Genomic DNA, 21,422 nt, shown 5'->3' on the forward strand with positions numbered 1-21,422 from the left:
TAATTTATGGTCTCAGCACATCCATGTGATTCTGGGACCAAAGAGATAAGAGTTTAAAATCAAATCTGCATTTGCAGGGAATCTGAAATAAAAACAACATACTAGAAATGGCTGAGAGCACCTGTAGAAACAGAAACAATTGGTCAGGTCAAAGATCCTTTGTCAGAGGTGCACTAAAGAGTGAGGGTGAAGAAATTACCACTGATGGAAAGACCTTAGATGATAAAGGGTCAAAGAATTAGCACAAGTATCAAAGAGTCTTCACTCAGGGATTTAGTGCCTGAAAACTAGCCAGCATGGTGGAGGTGGGTGGAAACTGATTCAACTGTGACCTCTTGCAAAAATGAATTGGACAAGCGTGTGACCTATCAGGGAGGAGTGGAGGGTTTCAAGGGGCTTGCACAAGCTACACATATTCAAAATCCTAGAAAATAAGATTGATGTGGAAGGAAGGAGCAATTTGCCTTGATGTATGACATTGGCTCATAGACACATGCATAACTACTCAGTTTCATGTTGTACTTGTTTTGCTCTAAAAAATTATTTCACCAAGGATGGTGCAGGCAAATGCAAGTATGGGAGGGGGCAGGATCGTACACCCCAGAATGGTAGCTTAGACAGCGGCTTTTGCAAGTGCTCCAGTGTCCGTTCCTAAAGGTCACAAGTGCAGACTGGAGGAGTTTTCTCTCTGTTTGGACAGCAGACGTACCTCTGCCATGTGGCTGGAATGGGTTAGACCGCCTGTAACCCATGTGGAAAAGACCTCCTTTTCAAGTTTTTAATTGATTCATTCTTGCAGCTACCATGAGGCAGGAGGTACAGAAGCCTGAAGTCCCACACCACGAGGTTCAATAACAGTTACTTCCTTTCAACCATTTAGTTTCTGAACCAACCAGTATAATCCTAAGCACTACAATTGAACACCACTTTGCACTACAATGACTTCTGCTTTGTTCTAATTGTGTTCTTTCTTGTAAAGATGTTTGTTTTGCTTGTGAATGCTTACATGATAAAATGTGTCTATGACGCAAGTTTTTCATTGCAATTGTGCATATATGTACATACAGACAACTCAATTTTGACTTGAAATTTTGACCGTTTCAGTTTTCAGACAACTGCCTTTGAAGGCAAGCACAAGAGTGTTGAAAGCTGTAAGGCAGCAGGAGATGAAGGGCGTTGTGGAGCTCTTGTGAATTAAGGCGATTTTTTGGTCCCTCGATTGCTGGTTTTCAGAGAGCAACAGCAGCTGGAATGGGGCAACCCAAATCCATTTTATTCTCACCCACCTTTATACACTAGGGGCAATTTACAAACCTGCAGAGTTTTTGGGATGTGGGTGGAAACCAGAGCACCTGGGGGAAGCCCATCCAGTTATAAGGTAACATGCAAATTCCATCCAGACAGCACCTGAGATCAGGATTAAACCAATGCTGCTAAACAGGTGAGGCAGCAGCTCCACTAGCTGCCCATTGTGCAAGTGAATGTACATCATACAAATGAAATGGTGAGAAGCATATTGGGAGTCCACTGCAGTAAAAAGAATACAAGTACAATTATATTCATCTTCATTTTTAATTTTTAACTTTGAGATGCAAAATCAAATATATATATATATCCTCAACATTCTTCCAAATACTCAATAGAGGACACTTTAAATATAGGCACATCAGAATCAAAATGTCATTCAAAATGGGTACAAAGCTCCAACATAGTTCCAAAAATGCATCTTATATACAGATTATTTAATAAAAATAATGTTTTCATAGCATGTGCATCAGCTTATATACAAATGAGAACCTGATATCACAATGCACATGGGTCCAAATTTTTCTTTTAATATATATTTAAAATATTTATTTTAAATATTTCTATGTCTTGCATTTTGTTATTATTTATACCCGCATCCAATACTAGGCGTTGTCAGATTCAAGGGAGTTGTGTGTTGTATAAATCACAGATAATATTATATTGCCTACCACACACTGTGATGCATCTCTTTTTTAACCCCAAGTGTTTAAATTAACCACTTCACATAAGGCTACCCATCCTCATTATAGGAAACAAAAATCAGTTTACTTTATATATTACTGAAAATGGCATCAAAATTATACTTTTATTGCAGAATACCCCTCAGGAGCTTTTTAAGTATGTATATAACATCCACTAGCTTGACAGAAAACCTCAGAACTCTGCCAAAGCAGAAAATATTTCAAATGTCAGGTTACCAGCAGACTTCAATGCGATTGCTGCAACTATTTCTTTTGTCAAGTTCATTTGAAGGGAATTTAGGTGGCGAGGGAAAGAAAGTGTAAAAAGAACATGAGTCAAGATGGATGACACATAGGGTAACCTTTAAATCCTCAATTAAGCACATTCCACAAACATTTCCGTGGATGGAGTTGAAGTGAGAGGGAGGAAGGCAGGGACAGGGGAAGGTGACACCAAACAAAGGCTTCCTCTCCTGCCACTTCATTCTGTGGTGGACCAGTCTGATACAGACTTGTAAACAATACTTCCTTTACCCATTAGGAGATATGCACTGTGTTATCAGTAACACTGGGAATTTGAGTTCTCCCAAATAGCAACTGGAAAAACTAATCATTCAAAGAAAAATAATCAGTACACACTGTTGGGTCCCAGGAGTGGTGCAGTCTTCCAATGATTATAAGCAGGAGTATTCCATGCTTCTGTATCTCCAATGTAGTAATTCTTTTTTTGTTCACCCACCCAACTTGGGGCACAGATTTTGGTAAATCCCATTTTTAAATGTTTGGGAAGTCTTATTCATTTTGCCCCACCTCAGTTTTAAAGAATGGGTTTGGAATCAAGCACAATATGGCCTCACCAAATACTGAGCAATGAAGGCAATCAGTTTCCGGGAGTAATTAAAGCCCTTAGCATTTCCAAAGACAGAAGACTTCACCACTTGCTCAGGGAAATACAAATCCTTCCATATCCGGTGTGACTGCCAAACATCCCAGAATTTCCTGTTTGAGAGCAGAGTAAACCTCCACTTAATTTCTTTCTCGGCAGGGATCTCACTTAGAATTACGTTAAAGCTATACTGGGCCTTGTCCACAAAATCTCACCCCAACACTGGCACCACTCACTCACCAGAGATATCCAAAAGTATTCCAGCCTGCAGTTACTCACTAATGTTATGGAATCACTGATGCCCACCAGCAATAATCCCCACAGTGCACTTTCTCAGTCAAGCAGTTTGAAAATACTCAGCCAATAGACAAGCATTAAGCTCACACCTATACTCTCTGAATGGCTCCATAAGTAATGCATAGCTTTGGAATGCAGGTTTCAATCTCAGTATTGGATCCCATTTGCGCACAGATGTTGCGACAAACACATGTCTATACTCTACTGCTGATCCCATTTCTGACTTGCCCCTGGAGGAACTGACAGTAAGAGAAAAAGATAAACATAGAACACAGAAAATGACATACTCAGAATTCTCTACACAAATCGAGAGGCAGTAATGCATTCTGATCCAACAACTTCACACATGCTTATATCTTCACTGGCGGAGTCCAGCACCTGACTCGATCCCAATGAGACCCATCCGCAAGCTATTGAATCAGCATGGTTTTACATTCTTGGGTTCAGTTTAGGTTGGCTGGCTTAGTGTACAATAAGTAAATACATTATCAAAGATTCTTGGCAAATCAGTGTGTCCTAAGGTCTCTCAAAATTATTTCCAGCTAGCTTCATTATTACTGCACACAATGAAAGGCCAAGAGCCTGACAGGGGTCTCCAACTGCATGTTTGAGTATCTACAGTGATTAGTGGGTTGAGAATAAAATGGACAAATTCTTGGTCTAGGATTGGGCAGGTCTTTAGTTCTATATCTGAGCAGACCTGGTGTTGGTGTTAACCCTTGCATCATTATTGCTGATTTAATTCAGAGTTAAAGATGTGATTATTTTTGAAAGTGAGGGAGGATGGGGGTTGCAGTGGAGGGAAGAATTCAGCATGATGAGAAGTTGCTCAGGTCAAGACGTTTAATCCAATGATGTCCAGCAGTAACAACAAGGCCACTGCCAATTTGGTTAATTCTGGAGGAACTTGGTGGATAAAAGAGAGTAATTCCTAAAAAAAATTCATAGCTCCCCAGAAAGCTTAAACTCCACTTCTCAGGAGGTGAAATTGTGACCGAGACCCTGAACAAAACAGGAACAACTGCAGATAAGTGATGCCCTGTTTGCTGCTGATAGAGGAAAAAAGTGACAGGTCACTTGAATTGTTAAATAGCTCACAGAAAATTAACAACTGAATTCAACAAAACATATTTGCCACAGTGACTGAATTTTCTGACAAAAAATGCAGCAACTTTATCACAAAGAAACAAATTGTTTAAGCACAAATACTGAAGGAGATGCAAGTTTAACCTGATGAATGAGGAATGTACACCACAGATGCATTTAATGAAAAAAAGGTTCACGCCATTTACATTTCACAGTATCAGAAGGGGTTGCTAACTTAGAGATCGATCAGATTTTTAAAAATATATATAAACCATGAAGCGTCCTGGTTTTGCACATCTTCGAACTGGAGGGAACTCAGTTTCACAAGATATACTGGAAGTTCAACTGAATTGAGCTCTTGCCTTCTCAAGAATTGCAACAAAACAAAAACTGTACCCGTCAGTATTGGTTTTTTAAAGTCATAACAGTAAACAAGGATGATAGCGTTGAGAGTCTTGCTTGGTGAAGCACTGCATCAGTTATGGCACTGTTTATGCAACCATTTTTCTTTGGGTTCAGTGCATAGATCCAGTTCGTACCACTTACTTCATTTGAGATAGGCTCGGTACAGGAGCAGGGAATGACTGGCTGCTTGGTCCTGCTCCAGGCAGAGGAGGAGATCCCTGAGATTGACTCGTGTTACTTTCTGTCGCAGGAAGGGTCGAGGTCGTGTAACACCAAGTGCGTTCCCACCACTGCTTGATCCCTGGAAAGAGAGGAAAAAAAAGGGATTTAAGCTTGAAGTGAGACTAAACTCTGCAGTCCATGTCCCAACTCACTCAAGCTCTATTTACTCATTGCCACTATGTTCCCAAACTTCTAAATCTTAAAAATCTTTGTTTGCCAAATCATCCATTGCTTCCATCCTCCTCACTCCAACATTAGTGCAGGCCTTTTCATTATACCTTCAGTGCTGAGTTGCTAACGATCTGTTATTCTTTATGTTGGCTTGGACATCAAACCTGACACAACCTTGGTCAACATGAACTTGACCAGAACCCACGGACCAATGCTATCCTGACCTGGTTTGCAATAAACAGCAGTGGAAGTCTCATGTTGGTGCTAGTTATTGATCAAAAGGACTCATATGATACATTGGCCTGACCTGGGAATGATATCGAGCAAGAGCCACACAGCCTGACCTTAAATACTGCACTGAAGCCTAGCACATCATGCTTAGCACTATCCTGTAAAAACACTGAGCTTCCTCAAGTAATACCATGATGGTATTAAACTAAACAAGCATCAAAACGCAGCATCAAAGTTGCTCAAAGACACATCAGTCTGAGTGATTCTAGTGAAGCTGCCTCAGAACTCTAGTGAACCCAGTTCAATGCTGACCCTAGGTGCTGTCTGTGAAGTTTTTTTTAAGATTAGATGATGAGGACACTCAGTCCTCGTTTATTGTCATTTAGAAATGCATGTATTAAAAAATGATACAATGTTCCTCCAGAAAGATATCACAGAAACACAGGACAAACCAAGACTAAAACTGACAAAACCACATAATTATAACATATAGTTACAACAGTGCAAAGCAATACCGTAATTTGATAAAGAGCAGATCATGGGCACGGTAAAAAAAAAGTCTCAAGTCCCGACAGCCCCATCATCTCACGCAGACGGTAGAAGGGAGAAACTCTCCCTGCCAGGAACTCCAAGCGCCGCAAACTTGCCGATGCATTGGAAGCACCCGACCGCAGCTGACTCTGAGTCCGTCCGAAAACTTTGAGCCTCCGACCAGCCCTCCGACACCGAGCACCATCTCTGCCGAGCACTTCGACCCCGCCCCAGCCGCCAAACAACAAGCAAAGCCGAGGACTCGGGGCCTTCTCCTCTGGAGATTCTGGATTACACAGTAGCAGTGGCAGCAAAGCAGGCATTTCAGAAGTTTCACAGATGTTACTCCGTGCTCTCACGTCTGTCTCCATCAAATCAGGATTGTGCATGGCACCCTACTTGACAGATAACAAATATCATTCACCAGAGTGGCTGCTGCAAGCTGTGTTGCGCCGCCATCTTCTCTTCCCTCATCAAGTGGCTTTGCTCTGGGTGCTCCAGTTTCTTCCCTCATCCCAAAGACGTGCAGGTTGATCAGCTAATTAGTTAATTTACAGAAAATTGCCTGCAATGTGTCAGTGAGTGGCAGAAAGTGGGAACTGTGAAGGGGAATGTAGGGGAGATCAAAATGGGATTATTGTAACTAAATGCTTGGACAAAAGGGTCTGATTCCATGCTGTGCAACTCTGTGAAACAAGCTGGAACTCCAATGATTACAACTGCTCAATTGAACTAGTTTCCCTTAAGCAGCTGAACTCCAGGATGCAGCAGCCAAAGAACTGAAGTGAATCAAAGGATGTGCACTGAGGAAAAGAGCCATGAGCCACCAAGCTAAAATATTTCACTGATATAATTTAAATTCACACTGAGAATGTTTCGAATACAGAAATCTAAGCAATCTTAAAATTGCAACCACATCAGTTCCTTGGATCAAAACATCAAACCACATGAAGGGCTTTATCCAATTGTGAGGTACAACAATACAATTTTTATAGATGGCATGCAGAACAAAGCTTTTTCCACTGTATCTCAAAACAAGTGGCAAAAGTAAACAAATTTACCAATCCAAGGAACCATCTCCCAAAAATATACAAATTTGATTTTTTTAAATAAATTCACAGAAGTCATCCATCAACAAATGAAGTATTGATGTCCCTTGCAGTGGGAAGCTGCATAGGTCTAATCTTGAAAACCCTGAGGCATTTTTCACCCAGTAAACGTATATGCATCGTGTTACGAATGTATACAACTAGGCTTTACAAATGTAAATCAGCACGTTTTACAATCAAAGTTTAAAGAACCAATACAAAGCATTAACTGTTGAGTTTAGGCTATACTGACACTGTTAATTCAAAATGGGATGCTGCAATGTTTGCATTGGTACGCTTAACTGAGTGGTCTACTTTCATTCGCCAGACCAAACTCTACGGATTAGTGGGTGCTGGATTGAAAGTGGTGTCTGAAGTGATAGAGAAGCCACACTAAACTCTTTGAACTCATTCCCTTAAGGGTGGTATGGTAGCCCTTATTTGTACGTGTGACAAAAAAAGCTAATTTCTAAATCATTAAGTGAGCTGTGGTATAATCAGTTTGGAGTTGTAATGAGTGAAGTAGGATAATCACTGTTCCTGAGCCTGGCAGTGTGATTTCTGTAGCTACACGATCAGGCTCAGCTATCAGTTGTGCATGATAGCTGAATATTAGCATTAATATGACCTCCTTGCGAAAAAAAATCTTAAGATGGTCTTTAGCTCTTGACTTCTAAAGTAGTGCATTGGGTAGTCTAGTGTACCACTGCTGTCCCCTTACCCTGAGAGAAATTATTACCAGGTTTAATGGCTACATTTAGAAGAGGCACTACTGTCAGATCCCTCTCATTCAGGCAGTGACTGAATTGTTACAGGACAGTCCTGATGGGTTGTTGAAAATCCCCGAAGGTTGTGCTTCATTTATAACATTGCCCCAGGCACTCCACTCCATCCTGTTAGATTGACCTCCTTTTCAACCCTGCACTGACTGTTGTGCAGAGCGCAATTTTCTTTTGACTGCTTTCTAGTTAGCTGTGTCATTCCCCACCACCCCCGACAGAACCATAACCTTTTAAAATTCTGTCTGTTGAGCCGGCTTGGTGTTAGATATACACACAGGTATATGTGTGAATGTGTATGGTAGCGTTCTTCTTGTGATGACCCTGTGTTGTTTGAGAGGCTTGGAATAACGTTTTCATAGAAGATGGAGCAATACAGCACTGGAACAAGCCCTTCGGCCCACAATGTTATGCTGAAATAATTAAACTAATTCTTTCTGCCTAAACAATTAGAATTAGATTTATTATCAATGACTTGAGGCACGACTGTGCAAGCGCATGGATGTCAGCGAGCTAGACTGGCGGGTAGGATTTAAAAGACAGTTTTTTCCTCAGCAGTTTGATCAAGGCACGACTGCACAAGCACGTGGATGTCAGCGAGTCAGACCGGCGGGAAGGATTTAAAAGAAGACAGCTTTATAGCGCGGGCAATGGAAGAGCGAGCGACAGAGTAGGAGGGCTTTGGTTCAATGGGGCTTCGGCAATAATGGGTCGAGGCGAGGTATGTTACCCGTGTAGAATAGAAACATGAAGCATGTCTGTGAGGCCGGTGTTCTGTCCAGGGTGTCACATGTGGGGAAGTCTGGGAGACACCCAGCCTCCCGGACAGCCACATCTGTGCCGGGTGCGTCGAGCTGCAGCTCGATGACCTTCATCTGGTCAGGGAAAGTGAAGAGGTGATAGAGAGGAGTTATAGGCAAGTAGTCACACCGGGGCCTCGGGAGACAGATAAGTGGGTAACAGTCGGGAGAGGGAAGGGCAAGAGTCAGATACGAGAGAGTACCCTTGTGGCTGTCCCCTGAACAACAAGTACTCCAGTTTAAGTACTGTTGGGGGGGAACGACTTACCTGGGGGAAGCAGCAGTGGCTGTGCCTCCAGCACAGAGTCCGGCCCTGTGGCTCACAAGGGTAGGGAAAGAAATGGCAGCAGTGATAGAGGACTCTATAGTTTGGGGGTCAGACAGTCGATTCTGTGGACATAGGAAACAAATGCAGATGGTAGCTTGCCTCACAGGTTACAGGGTCTGGGATGTTTCTGATCGCGTCCACAATATCCTGAAGTGGGAAGGTGAACAGCCAGAGGTCGTGGTACATATTGGTACCAATGACATAGGTAGGAAAATAGAGGAGGTCCTGAAAGCAAACTACAGGGAGTTAAGAAGGAAGTTGAAAAGCAGGACCTCAAAGGTAGTGATCTCAGGATTACTACCTGTGCTATGCGATAGTGAGTATAGGAATAGAGTGAGGTGGAGGACAAATGGAGCAGGGGGTAGGGATTCAGATTTCAGGATCAGTGGGACCTCTTTTGGTTCAGGCACAACCTGTACAAAATGGACGGATTGCACTGAATCCAAGGGGGATGGATTGCACTGAATCCTGGCAGGGAGGTTTGCTAAAGCTACTGAGGAGAGTTTAACCTAGAATTGCTGGGGTGTGGGAACTGAACTGAAGGGGCGGTTGGCTCACAAATAGAGAAAGCTTGTAGGCAGTGTGAGAGGGAGGATAGGCAGGTGATAACAAAGGGATGTGCTCAGACTGATGGTGTGAGATGTGTCTATTTTAATGCAAGCATCATGAACAAAGCAGATGAGCTTAGAGCATGGATCAGTACTTGGAGCTATGATGTTGTGGCCAATACAGGGATGGCTGAAGGGCAGAAATGGTTACTTTTGAGTGCCAGGCTTTAGATGTTTCAGAAAACAGGGAGGAAGGCAAAAGAGGTGGGGGCGTGTCACTGCTGATCAGAGATAGTTTCACGGCTGCAGAAAAGGAGGAAGTCACGGAGGGTGGAAGTTAGGAACAGGAAGGGGCCAATAACTCTACTGGGTGTTGTTTTTTTTATATATATAGACCACCCAATAGTAACATGGACATTGAGGAACAGATAGGGAGACAGATTCTGGAAAGGTGTAATAATAACAGGGTTGTCATGGTGGGAGATTTTAATTTCCCCAATATCGATTGGGCATCTTCCTAGAGCAAGGGGTTTAGATGGGGTGGAGTTTGTTGGGTGTGTGCAGGAAGGTTTCCTGACACACTATGTAGATAAGCCTACAAGAGGAGAGGCTGTACTTGATCTGGTACTGGGAAATGAACCTGGTCAGGTGTCAGGGAGAGCATTTTGGAAATATGGATCATAATTCTATCTCCTTTACCATAGCATTGGAAAGGGATAGGAACAGACAAGTTAGGAAAGTGTTTAATTGGAGTAAGGGAAACTATAAGGCTATCAGGCAGAAACTTGGAAGCATAAATCGGGAACAGATATTTTCAGGGAAATGTACGGCAGAATGTGGCAAACGTTCAGGAGATATTTGCAAGCCGTTTTGCATAGGTACATTCCAATGCAACCAGATGGTAGGGTCCAGGAACCTTGGTGTACAAAGGCTGTTGAAAATCTAGTCAAGAAAAGAAAGGTTCAAAAAAACTAGGTAACGATAGAGATCTAGAAAATTATAAGGCAAGTAGGAAGGAGCTTAAGAATGAAATTAGGAGAGCCAGAAGGGGCCATGAGAAGGCCTTGGTGAGCATGATTAAGGAAAACCCCCCAAGGCATTCTATAAGTATGTGAAGAGCAAGAGGATAAGACATGAGAGAATAGGACCAATCAATTGTGACAGTGGTAAAGTGTGTATGGAACCAGGAGATAGCCAAGATACTTAATGAATACTTTGCTTCAGTATTCACTATGGAAAAGGACAATGGTGATTGTAGGGATGACTTGCAGTGGACAGAAAAGTTTGAGAATGTAGATATTAAGAACGAGGATGTGCTGGAGCTTTTGGAAAGCATCAAGTTGGATGTGTCACCGGGACCGGACGAGATATAGCCCAGGCTACTGTGGGAGGTGAGGGAGGAGATTGCTGAGCCTCTGGCAATGATCTTTGCATCATCAATGGGGACGGGAGAGGTTCCGGAGGATTGGAGGGTTGCAGATGTTGTTCCCTTATTCAAGAAAGGGAGTAGAGATAGCCCAGGAAATTATAGACCCGTGAGCCTTACTTCAGTGGTTGGTAAGTTGATGGAGAAGACCCTGCGAGGCAGGATTTATGAACATTTGGAGAGGCATAATATGATTAGGAATGGTCAGCATGGCTTTGTCAAAGGCAGGTCGTGCCTTACAAGCCTGACTGAATTTTTTGAGAATGTGACTAAACACATTGATGAAGGCAGAGCAGTAGATGTAGTGTATATGGATTTCAGCAAGGCATTTGATAAGGTACACTATGCAAGGCTTATTGAGAAAGTAAGGAGGTATGGGATCCAAGGGGTCCTTGCTTTGTAGATCCAGAATTGGCTGGCTCACAGAAAGCAAAGAGTGGGGGTAGACAGATCATATTCTGCATGGAGGTCAGAGTAACGTGCCTCAGGGATCTGTTCTGGGACACTTACTCTTAGTGATTTTTATAAATGACCTGGATGAGGAAGTGGAGGGATGGGTTAGTAAATTGCTGATGACACAAAGGTTGGGGGTGTTGTGGATAGTGTGGAGGGTTGTCAGAGGTTGCAGTGGGACATCAACAGGATGCAAAACTGGGCTGAGAAGTGGCAGATGGAGTTCAACCCAGGTAAGTGTGAGGTGGTTCATTTTGGTAGGTCAAATATGATGGCAGAATATAGTATTAATGGTAAGACTCTTGGCAGTGTGGAGGATCAGCAGGATCTTGGGGTCCGAGTCCATAGGACATTCAAATCTGCTGTGCAGGTTGACTGTATGGTTAAGAAGGCATACGGTGCATTGGCCTTCATCAACCGTGGGATTGAGTTTAAGAGTTGAGAGGTAATGTTACAGCTTTATAGGACCCTGGTCAGACCCCACTTGGAGTACTGTACTTAGTTCTGGTCACCTCACTACAGGAAGGACGTGGAAACCATAGAAAGGGCGCAGAGGAGAATTCCAAGGATGTTTCCTGAATTGGGGAGCATGCCCTATGAGAATAGGTTGAGTGAACTTAGCCTTTCTCCTTGGAGCCACGGAGGATGAGAGGTGACCTGATAGAGGTGTACAAGATGATGAGAGGCATTGATTGTGTAGATAGTCAAAGGCTTTTTCCCAGGGCTGAAATGGCTAACATGAGAGGGCACAATTTTAAGGTGCTTGAAAGTAGATTCAGAGGAGATGTCTGGGTAAGTTTTTTTTTAAAAAACGCAGAGGGAGGTGAGTGCATGCTGACGATGGTGGTGGAGGTGGATATGATAGGGTCTTTTAAGAGACTCCTGGATAGATACACGGAGCTTAGAAAAATAGAGGGCTGTGTGTACCCTAGGCAATTTCTAAAGTAAGTATACGTTTGGCACAACATTGTGGGCCAAAGGGCCTGTATTGTGCTGTAGATTTTCTCTGTTTCTATGACTCAGCATTTAGAATTTGTTGTTCTACAGCATAGACAATGCCCATATCTCTCCATTCTCGGCATAAACATGAGCCCATCTAAGAGCCTCTTTAACACCTCCATCGTATTTGCCACCATTGCCACTCCTGGCACCCACTACTCATATTTTCTAAAAAAACTTGCCCAACCATCTCTTTTGAATTTAACCCCTCTCATTTTTAAGATGAACTTACATACCCACCCCTTAAATGTATGCCCTTGTGGCGGCCTACACATGCAGGCCTCGAACCGCCATCGGGAGCCACGGGCAGACACACGGTAGCGTGTTTGGAATTACCCGCTCGGGCGGACCTTCCGGGGACAGTCTGACGTCACGTACGCCCCGCGGGTCGCAGGGGCCCACGGGAGGGGAGATTTAAGCACCCGATTTTGAATCGGTGAAGGCATTCTGAGTTCAGCTCTCTCTGCCTCTGTGTATTTCTTTAGTAGCACGTTTGCGCGCGACTACATTAGTGACCCCGACGTTCCAGACAGCATCTGGAGCCGGCGATTCAGCGACCAGCCATCAGTTCCAGCACCTCACACAGCGCGGTCTCTGAAGCTCCCGACTTTCTGGGCCACTCAGCCCCACATTTGGTTCAAGCAGGCTGAGGCCCAGTTCAATATCAGAGACATTACAGCCGACGCCAAGCGGCACTACTACGTGGTCAGCACGCTGGACCAGGAGACAGCAGGCCAAATCATCGACTTCCTATGCCAGCCACCAACGGAGGACAGGTACACTAAGCTTAAGGTGCTCCTGATCTGTACCTTCGGACTCTCCCACCGCAAACAGGCCGCGCGGCTCCTACACATGGACGGCCTGGGTGACCGCACGCCATCCAAGCTCATGAATGATATGCTGGCGCTCATGGACGGCCATAAGCTGTGCCTTTTGAACAGTTGTTCCTCGAGCAAATGCCAGAGGACATTCGCCTCCTCCTCGCAAGTGAGGATTTCAGCGACCCAGGCAGGGTCGCGGCCAAAGCAGACGTCCTTTGGCAGAGCAAGCAACGTGGAGCAGCCTCCATTGACCTAGCCACAAAGCCCAGGCCCCACAACCGAAGCCGTCGAGACCCACGGGGGAAAAAGACGAAAGTTCAGAACAACGGTGTTTCTATCACCAAAGATGGGGCTCAGGTGCGCGCCGCTGCTGTCCACCATGTGCTTTTCCGGGAGACCCCGCTGAACACCTACGCTCTGTCCGCCAGAGAAAGCAGGATCTCCCAGTGGCCACACATTTTAATTCCACGTCCCATTCCCATTCTGATATGTCTATCCACGGCCTCCTCTACTGTAAAGATGAAGCCACACTCAGGTTGGAGGAACAACACCTTATATTCCGTCTGGGTAGCCTCCAACCTGATGGCATGAAGATTGCCTTCTCAAACTTCCGCTAATGCCCACTTCCCCCTCGTACCCCATCCGTTATTTATTTATTTATATACACACACATTCTTCTTCTCTCTCTCCTTTTTCTCCCTCTGTCCCTCTCACTATACCCCTTGCCCATCCTCTGGGCTTCCCCCCCCTTTCCTTTCTCCCTAGGCCTCCTGTTCCATGATCCTCTCATATCCCTTTTGCCAATCACCTGTCCAGCTCTTGGCTCCATCCCTCCCCCTCCTGTCTTCTCCTATCATTTCGGATCTCCCCCTCCCCCTTCCACTTTCAAATCTCTTACCAACTCTTCTTTCAGTTAGTCCTGACGAAGGGTCTCGGCCCGAAACGTCGACTGTACCTCTTCCTCGAGATGCTGCCTGGTCTGCTGCGTTCACTAGCAACTTTTATGTGGGTTGCTTGAAATTCCAGCATCTGCAGATTTCCTCGTGTTTTCGTTTTCAATTACTTGGACGATATCCTGGTGGCCAGCAGTTCGTACCAAGCGCACATGGCACATTTGCGCCAGCTCTGCCAACACCTGAGCGACCACGGACTGGCAATCAATCCGGCGAAGTGCCTGTTCGGGCTGACAGAGATCGACTTCTTGGGCCACAGAGTCAACCGACATGGCGAAGTTCCCCTACTGGACAAGGTCCAGGCCATCCGCCAGTTCCCCAAGCCCAGCCCGGTCAAGGGCTTGCAGGAGTTCGTAGGGATGGTCAACTTTTATCATCGGTTCGTGCTGGTGGCGGCACGCATCATGAGACCCTTGTTCAGCCTGATGGCCGGCAAGGCCAAAGAAGTGGCACGGGACGCGGAGTCCACGGAGGCGTTCGAGCAGGCCAAGGAGGCGCTGGCAAAGGCGGCCCTCCTAGTGCATCTGGGAGTCAATGTACCCAAGGCACTCACAGTCGACACTTCCCACATGGCAGTCAGCGGAGTCCTGGAGCAGCTCGTCGAGGACCAGTGACGACCACTCACTTTCTTCAGCCGGCACCTACGGCCACCAGAGGTGAAGTACAGTGCCTTCAACAGAGAGTTGCTAGCGCTCTACCTGGCTGTCCAGCATTTCCGGTACTTCCTCAGGGGAAGGGAGTTCACCGTGTATACGGACCACAAGCCCCTCACCTTTGCACTGGCCAAGGTATCGGACCCATGGTCAGCTCAGCAGCAGAGGCAGCTGTCCTTTATTTCAGAATTCACCACGGACATCCGCCACATCGCAGGGAAGAACAACGTCGTCGCCGACACACTGTCGCAGCCCTGCCTCCACTCAGTAGGCATATCGACCTCAGGAATAGACTACGCAGCACTGGCGGAAGCACAATGGTCAGACACCAAGATCCCGGCTTACCGCACCGCCATTTCGGGGCTCCAGTTGGAGGACGTCTCCATCGGCCCAGCAGCAGATCGACTCCTGTGCGATGTGTCTATCGGCAAACCCCGACCCGTGGTACCAGCAGCATGGAGGCGCTGGGTGTTCGACACGCTGCACGACCTGGCCCACCCGTCCATCCGGGCATCTATCAAGCTGGTAGCAGACGGATTTGTCTGGCACGGTTTGCGCAGACAGGTCGGACACTGGGCCAGGACCTGCGTACACTGCCAGACCGCCAACGTCCAGCGGCACGTGAAGGCTCCCCTCCAGCAGTTCCAGCCGACGCACAGGAGGTTCCAACACATCCACGTGGACACCGTCGGCCCCCTGCCAGGTAAATCTTTACCATGGTAGACAGGTTCACCAGATGGCCGGAGGCCGTACCGCTCGCAGACACGTCCACTGAGTCCTGCGCCTGGACGCTCATTGCAAACTGGATCGCCAGGTTCGGCCTCCCAATGGACATCACCTCCGACAGAGGGGCGCAGTTCACATCTGGTTTGTGGACAGCACTGGCGCAGCTCCCGGGCACCCAGTTGCATCACACCACAGCGTACCATCCCCAGTCCAACGGTCTGGTAGAGCGATTCCACTGACATCTCAAGTCTGCCCTGATGATGCGCCTCAGGGCCCCCAACTGGACAGACGAGCTTCCCTAGGTCCTACTGGGCATCCGTACAGCCCCCAAAGAGGACCTGGACACCTCCTCGGCAGAATTGGTCTACGGCACCCCCGACAGTCCCAGGCGAGTTCGTACCAGAGGCCCGAGGTTCGGAAGAAACTCCAGCAGCGGTGCTAACGAGGCTGCGGGACAAGGTAGGGACCCTGGCACCGGTCCCAAGCTCCAGGCATGGTCCCACACCATCCTTCTCCCCTAAAGACCTCTGAGACTGTGAGTATGTTTTTATTCGCAGGGGCATGTACAGGTCACCTCTACAGGGGCCGTACGAGGGACCCTTCAAGGTGATCCGGCACAACGGAACCACGTGTGTTGTGGAGGTGGGTGGCTGGGAAGGGACTTTTACAGTGGACCGCTTCAAACCAGCACACTTGGACATTGAGCAACCAGTGAGGGTACCCGCACCGCACTGGTGATGCCGGCCACCCAGTCAGGCCACACAGACTGGGGGCTCCACTCCCCCGATGGACGTCTCGGGGGGGGGGGGGCGGTGTGTCGGCCCACACAAGGACTCGAACTGCCATCGGGAGCCGCAGGCAGACACGTGGTAGTGCGTGTGGAACTACTCGCTCGGGGCAGACTTTCCGGGGACAGTCTGACGTCCCGTCCGCCCCGTGGGTCGCAGGGGCCCACGGGAGGGGAGATATAAGCACGCGATTTTGAATCAGTAAAGGCATTCTGAGTACAGCTCTCTCTGCCTCCGTGTGTTTCTTTAGTAGCGCGTTTGTGCGTGACTACACCCTCTAGTTTTCAGGTTTATGGTTCGAAAGTTCAAAGTTACCATATACTTTCCTGAGATCCTTTTTCTTGCAGATACTTAAAGAAATACAAATGGATTTATGGGAAACAATACATAAAGAAAGACTGACAAACAACTGTTGTAAAAAAGACAATCTGCAAATACATAAAAATAATACAGAGAACATGAACTGTAAAGAGCCTGCACGATAGTGCAAATGCTAGTATAATGCTTTACAGAACCAATGATCTGGGCTTAATTCCCACCACTGGCTGTAAGAATTTTGTATGTTCTCACTATGACCACATGGGCTTCCTCCAGGGGCTCTGGTTTCCTCCCATACTCCAAAGACGTAGGGGTTGGTGTTAATATGTAGTGGGCATGCTATGCAGGCACCAGAAGCATGGCAACATTTGCCAGCTGCCCACAGCACATATTTGGACTGTGTTGGTTGATGTTGCAAACAACACATTTCACTGTATGTTTTGATAATTTGATGAACATGTGACAAATAAAACTAATCTTTAGTCACCACTACACTTGTTCAGAAGCTGCTGAAAGTTAAAAGAATCTGAGTAATTTTAGCATGGAAGGAAGTTATATAGTTCAAGCAAGTCCATATTTGCTCAATGCAAGAGCAATGTAGCTCACTCTGGTCCCCCAGCCTTTTCCCCAGAGCCCTGAAAATTCTTTTCTTTCAGATAATTATACAGCTCCCTATTGAACAGTGCAATTGAATCCACCGCAGCTCTTGCCCCCTGGCATTGCATTCCAGTCGTGAACCCAATCAATGCAGGAATTACTACATAGCAGAATACATTCACTGCAGCATAGAGAAAGATACTACAGATCAGTCTGTTTAACCTCTGAGGTGGGGAATGTTCTAGAAACAAGCAGGGGCAGATTTAGCAGTTATTTGGATTTGGAGTCAAGAGTTATACAGCGAATAAACAAGCCCGAGCAACACACGCAAAATGCTGGAGGAACTCAGCAGGCTAGGCAGCATCGGCGGGACTGAAGAAAAAAAACTGAGGAGTAGATTTTAAAAGCTGGGGGGAGGGGAGAGAGAAACACAAGGTGACAGGTGAAACATGGAGGGGGGAAGGATGATGTAAAGAGCTGGGAAGTTGATTGGTGAAAAAGGCAGGCCATGGAAGACAGAAAAAGTGGGAAGGAGCACCCGAGGAAGGTGATGGGTGGGCAAGGAGATGAAGTGAGAGACAGAAAAAGGGATGGAAAATGGATAGGGTTGGGGGGGGGGGGGCGGCATTACCAGAAATTTGAGAAATCGATGTTCATACCACCAGGTTGGAGGTACCCAAACAAAATATAAGGTGTTGTTCCTACAGCCTCAGTGTGGCCTCGTCACGATAGTGGAGAGGCCATGGATGGACATATCAGAATGAGAATAGGAAGTGGAATTAAAAAAGGTGGCCACTGGGAGATCCCGCTTTTTCTGGCGGATGGACCATAGGTGCTCAGCGAAGCGGTCTCCCAATCTACGTCAGGCCTCACCGATATACAGGAGGCCACACCAAGAGCACTGAACACAGTACACAACCCCAACAGACTCACAGGTGAAGTGTTGCTTCACCCGGAACGACTACTTAGGGACCTGAATGGTAATGAGGGAGGAGGTATAGCACTTGTTCTGCTTGCAAGGATAAGTACTGAATACAGTATATGACCCCAACACACAGAACATAGTATATGGGCCGAATAAGACTGCTGATGTGGCCTCCTGTATATCAGTTGATTGGTGAAAAAGACAAAGACAGAAAAAGTGGGAAGAAGCACCCGAGGGAGGTAATGTCCACCTCGCTTCCTTCACCATTTCCCATCCCCTTTCCCCCCTCACCTTCTCCTTGCCCACCCATCGCCTCTCTCTGGTGCTCCTCCCCCCCTTTTCTTTTTTCCATGACCTTCTGTCTCTTTCGCTAATCAACTTCCCAGCTTGTTATTCCTCCATCAAGATTTCAGCCATCACCTTGTGTTTCTCTCTCCCCTGCCCCCAATTTTTAAATCTACTCTTCAGCTTTTTTTTACTCCAGTCCTGCCGAAGGGCTTTGGCCCGAAGCTTTCGGCCTGCTGAGTTCCTCCAGCATTTTGTGTGTTGCTTGGATTTCCAGCATCCGCAGATTTTCTCATCTGTGACTGAATAAACAAGCCCATAGGCCTGATTTGTCCATGCTGACCAAGCTGCTTATCTGAACAACACACACACAAAGTGCTGGAGGACGTTATCAAGTCAAGCAGCATCTATGAAGGGAAATTATCTGTTGACATTTTGGACAAAGATCCTTTATGAGGACTGGACAGGAAGGGAAGCAGTTGCGAGAATAAGGTGGTGGGGGTGTGGAGTGGGTGGGAAACTACTGGAAGTTGGAGAAATTGATATTCTTGCCATCAGGTTGGAGACAACCCAGATGGAATAAGATGTTGCTCCTCCAACCTGTGCTTGGTCTCATCATGGCAGCAGAGGCAGCCAAGGAGCTGGAAATGGAAACTCAGTGACGTACAAGATATGAGAGAGTGGTTTGCATTATTGATGGTATGGAAGCTGCAAGGTATTGGATCGCAAGACCTTACATTAGATAGTAAAAACTGCTGAATCACTGGGGTCTCCCTCCCTTCTATTTGTGACATTTACCTGGAGCATTGTAGACAATGGGCCTAAAGCATTAACGATTCCTATCACCAAAAGGAAGGAAATCAGAAGCATCAGGGCTAGGACTGCCAGAATGGGTAACAAGCTTCTTCCCTCAGGCTGTGAGACTAATGAATACCCTGCCATCACCAAGGTTTCATCACTAGGACAGTGAGCTGTTCACTGGACTATCGTAAACACGACGTCGTCTGTAGATGCTGGAAATCCAAAGCAACACATACAAAAATGCTGGAGGAACTCAGCAGGTCAGGCAGCATCTATGGAAATGAATAAACAGTTGACATTTCAAGCCAAGACCCTTCTTCAGTCCTGAAGAAGGGTCTTGGCCTAAAACATCGATTATCTATTCATATCCATCCTAATGCTATGGTACCTCGTCCCTGATGGTAGGGAGTCAAAGACTGTTAGATGGGAGGGAACACTGACAATCCTAAGGGCCCTGTGTTCGCAGTGCTCTGGATAAATACCTCTGATGGGCAGAAGAGAGATCCTGATGATCCTCTTAGCAATTCTCACAATCCTTTGTAGAGACTTGCAGTCAGATCGGGGGGGGGGGGGAGGGGGAGAAGGAAGCTTCCTTCGCTCCAGTCTCCACAGGAAGTGGAGACACCTCTGTGCTTTCTTGACCAAAGAGGTGGTGTTGAGAGACCAGGTGAGGTCATCCACTATGGCACTACCAGAAACTTGATGCTCCTAACTCTCCCCACGGAGTTTATGTGCAGTGAGCAGTGGTCAGCCTGCACATTCCTAAAGTCGACAATTATCTCTTCAGTATTGTCTACATTGAGACTCGAGTTGTGTGTTCGCACCATTCCACTAGCTGCTCCATCTCCTCTCTGTACACTGCCTCACTGTCATTGTTAATGAGGTCAATTAATGATGGAGCTAGAGATGTTTCTGCCACCATGGGCAGACTGACCTTTGTTAGGAAGTCCAAGATCCAGCTATAGAGAATGTCTCCTTCCATGGTAAAATCCTGAACTAGGGATCACAGTCTTATAAAAAGCAACCTCCACCCCAGTTCAGACTGTTGAGACAATTCTGAGGTTTGTGCAGGCTTTGGAATCCTTCCTTGGTCACTGAATACTTTAAGGCATGGGGAATTAGACAGATTCTTGATAAGGATGGATAGATGGGTACACAGACATACTACTAGTCACCAGTGACATAAATGGCAGAGTAGGTTGGAGATGTGGAATTTTTGTAGGTAGAATTAAGGGTAAAAAGAACCTGATGGGAGTTATATACAGACCTCCGAACAGTAGCCAGGATATGGGATACAAAATATAATGAGGGATAGAAAAGGCACGTAAAAAGGGCAATGTTATGATAGTCGTGGGGAATTACAAATGCAGGTAGATGAGAAAAATCAGGTTGATGCCTACGAGATGGCTTTTTAGAGCAGTCTGTAGTTGAGCCCACTAGGGGAAAGGCAATTCTGGATTGGGTGTTGTATAATGAACCAGATTTGATTAGTGAGCTTAAGATAAAGCAACCCTTAGGAGGCAGTGATCATAATATGATGGAATTCACCCTGCAATCTGAGAGGGAGAAGATAAAGTCAAGTGTACCAGTATAACAGTGGAGTCAAGGGAACTACAGAGGCATGAGAGGGGAGCTGGCCAAAGTTGATTAGAAGGGGACACGGACAGGGATGACAGCAAAATGGCAATGGCTGGAGTTTCTGAGTGAAATTCAGAAGGCACAGGATAGATACATCCCTATGATGAGAAAAATTTTTTTAGAGGCAGCATGGCATAACCGTGGCTGACAAGGGAAGTCAGAGACAGCATAAAAGCAAAAGAGAGGGCATATAATATAGCAAAACAGAAGACAATAAAAAAGCCACAAGGAGAGAAAAGGTGAAATACAAAGTTAAGCTAGCCAATAATATAAAAGAGGATACCAAAAGTTTTTTTTTAGATAATATAAAGAGTAAAATGACCATTTGATTGCTCTGGTCCTGTACTTGCTGGAATTTAGAAGAATTAAGGTTCCACACGGTAGGCTTATTCAGAAAGTTAGAAGGCATGGGATCCAGGGAAGTTTGGCCAGGTGGATTCAGAATTGGCTTACCTACAGAAGGCAGAGGGTGGTGGTGGAGGGAGTACATTCAGATTGGAGGGTTGTGACCAGTGGTGTCCCACAAGGATCTGTTCTGGGACCTCTACTTTTCGTGATTTTTATTAACGACCTGGATGTGGGGGTAGAGGGGTGGGTTGGCAAGTTTGCAGACGACACAAAGTTTGGTAGTGTTGTAGATAGTGTAGAGGATTGTCAAAGATTGCAGAGAGACATTGAT

At 46.1% G+C, this 21,422-nt stretch overlaps 1 protein-coding gene across 2 annotated transcripts in view; it reads right to left on the reverse strand.

The window, feature by feature from the left end:
- Positions 1–1,570: 1,570 nt before the first annotated feature.
- Positions 1,571–21,422, reverse strand: part of LOC134352813 (transcription initiation factor TFIID subunit 4-like) — a 136,249-nt gene continuing 116,397 nt past the window's right edge. For both annotated transcript variants that reach the window (XM_063060308.1, XM_063060303.1), the window contains exon 15: positions 1,571–4,963. In XM_063060308.1, the coding sequence (XP_062916378.1) occupies positions 4,805–4,963 (159 nt within the window). In that variant the 3' untranslated portion in view covers positions 1,571–4,804. The remainder of the gene's footprint in view (positions 4,964–21,422) is intronic.

This window comes from Mobula hypostoma, chromosome 1 (genome assembly GCF_963921235.1).
Source record: "Mobula hypostoma chromosome 1, sMobHyp1.1, whole genome shotgun sequence".
Taxonomy (NCBI): domain Eukaryota; kingdom Metazoa; phylum Chordata; class Chondrichthyes; order Myliobatiformes; family Myliobatidae; genus Mobula; species Mobula hypostoma.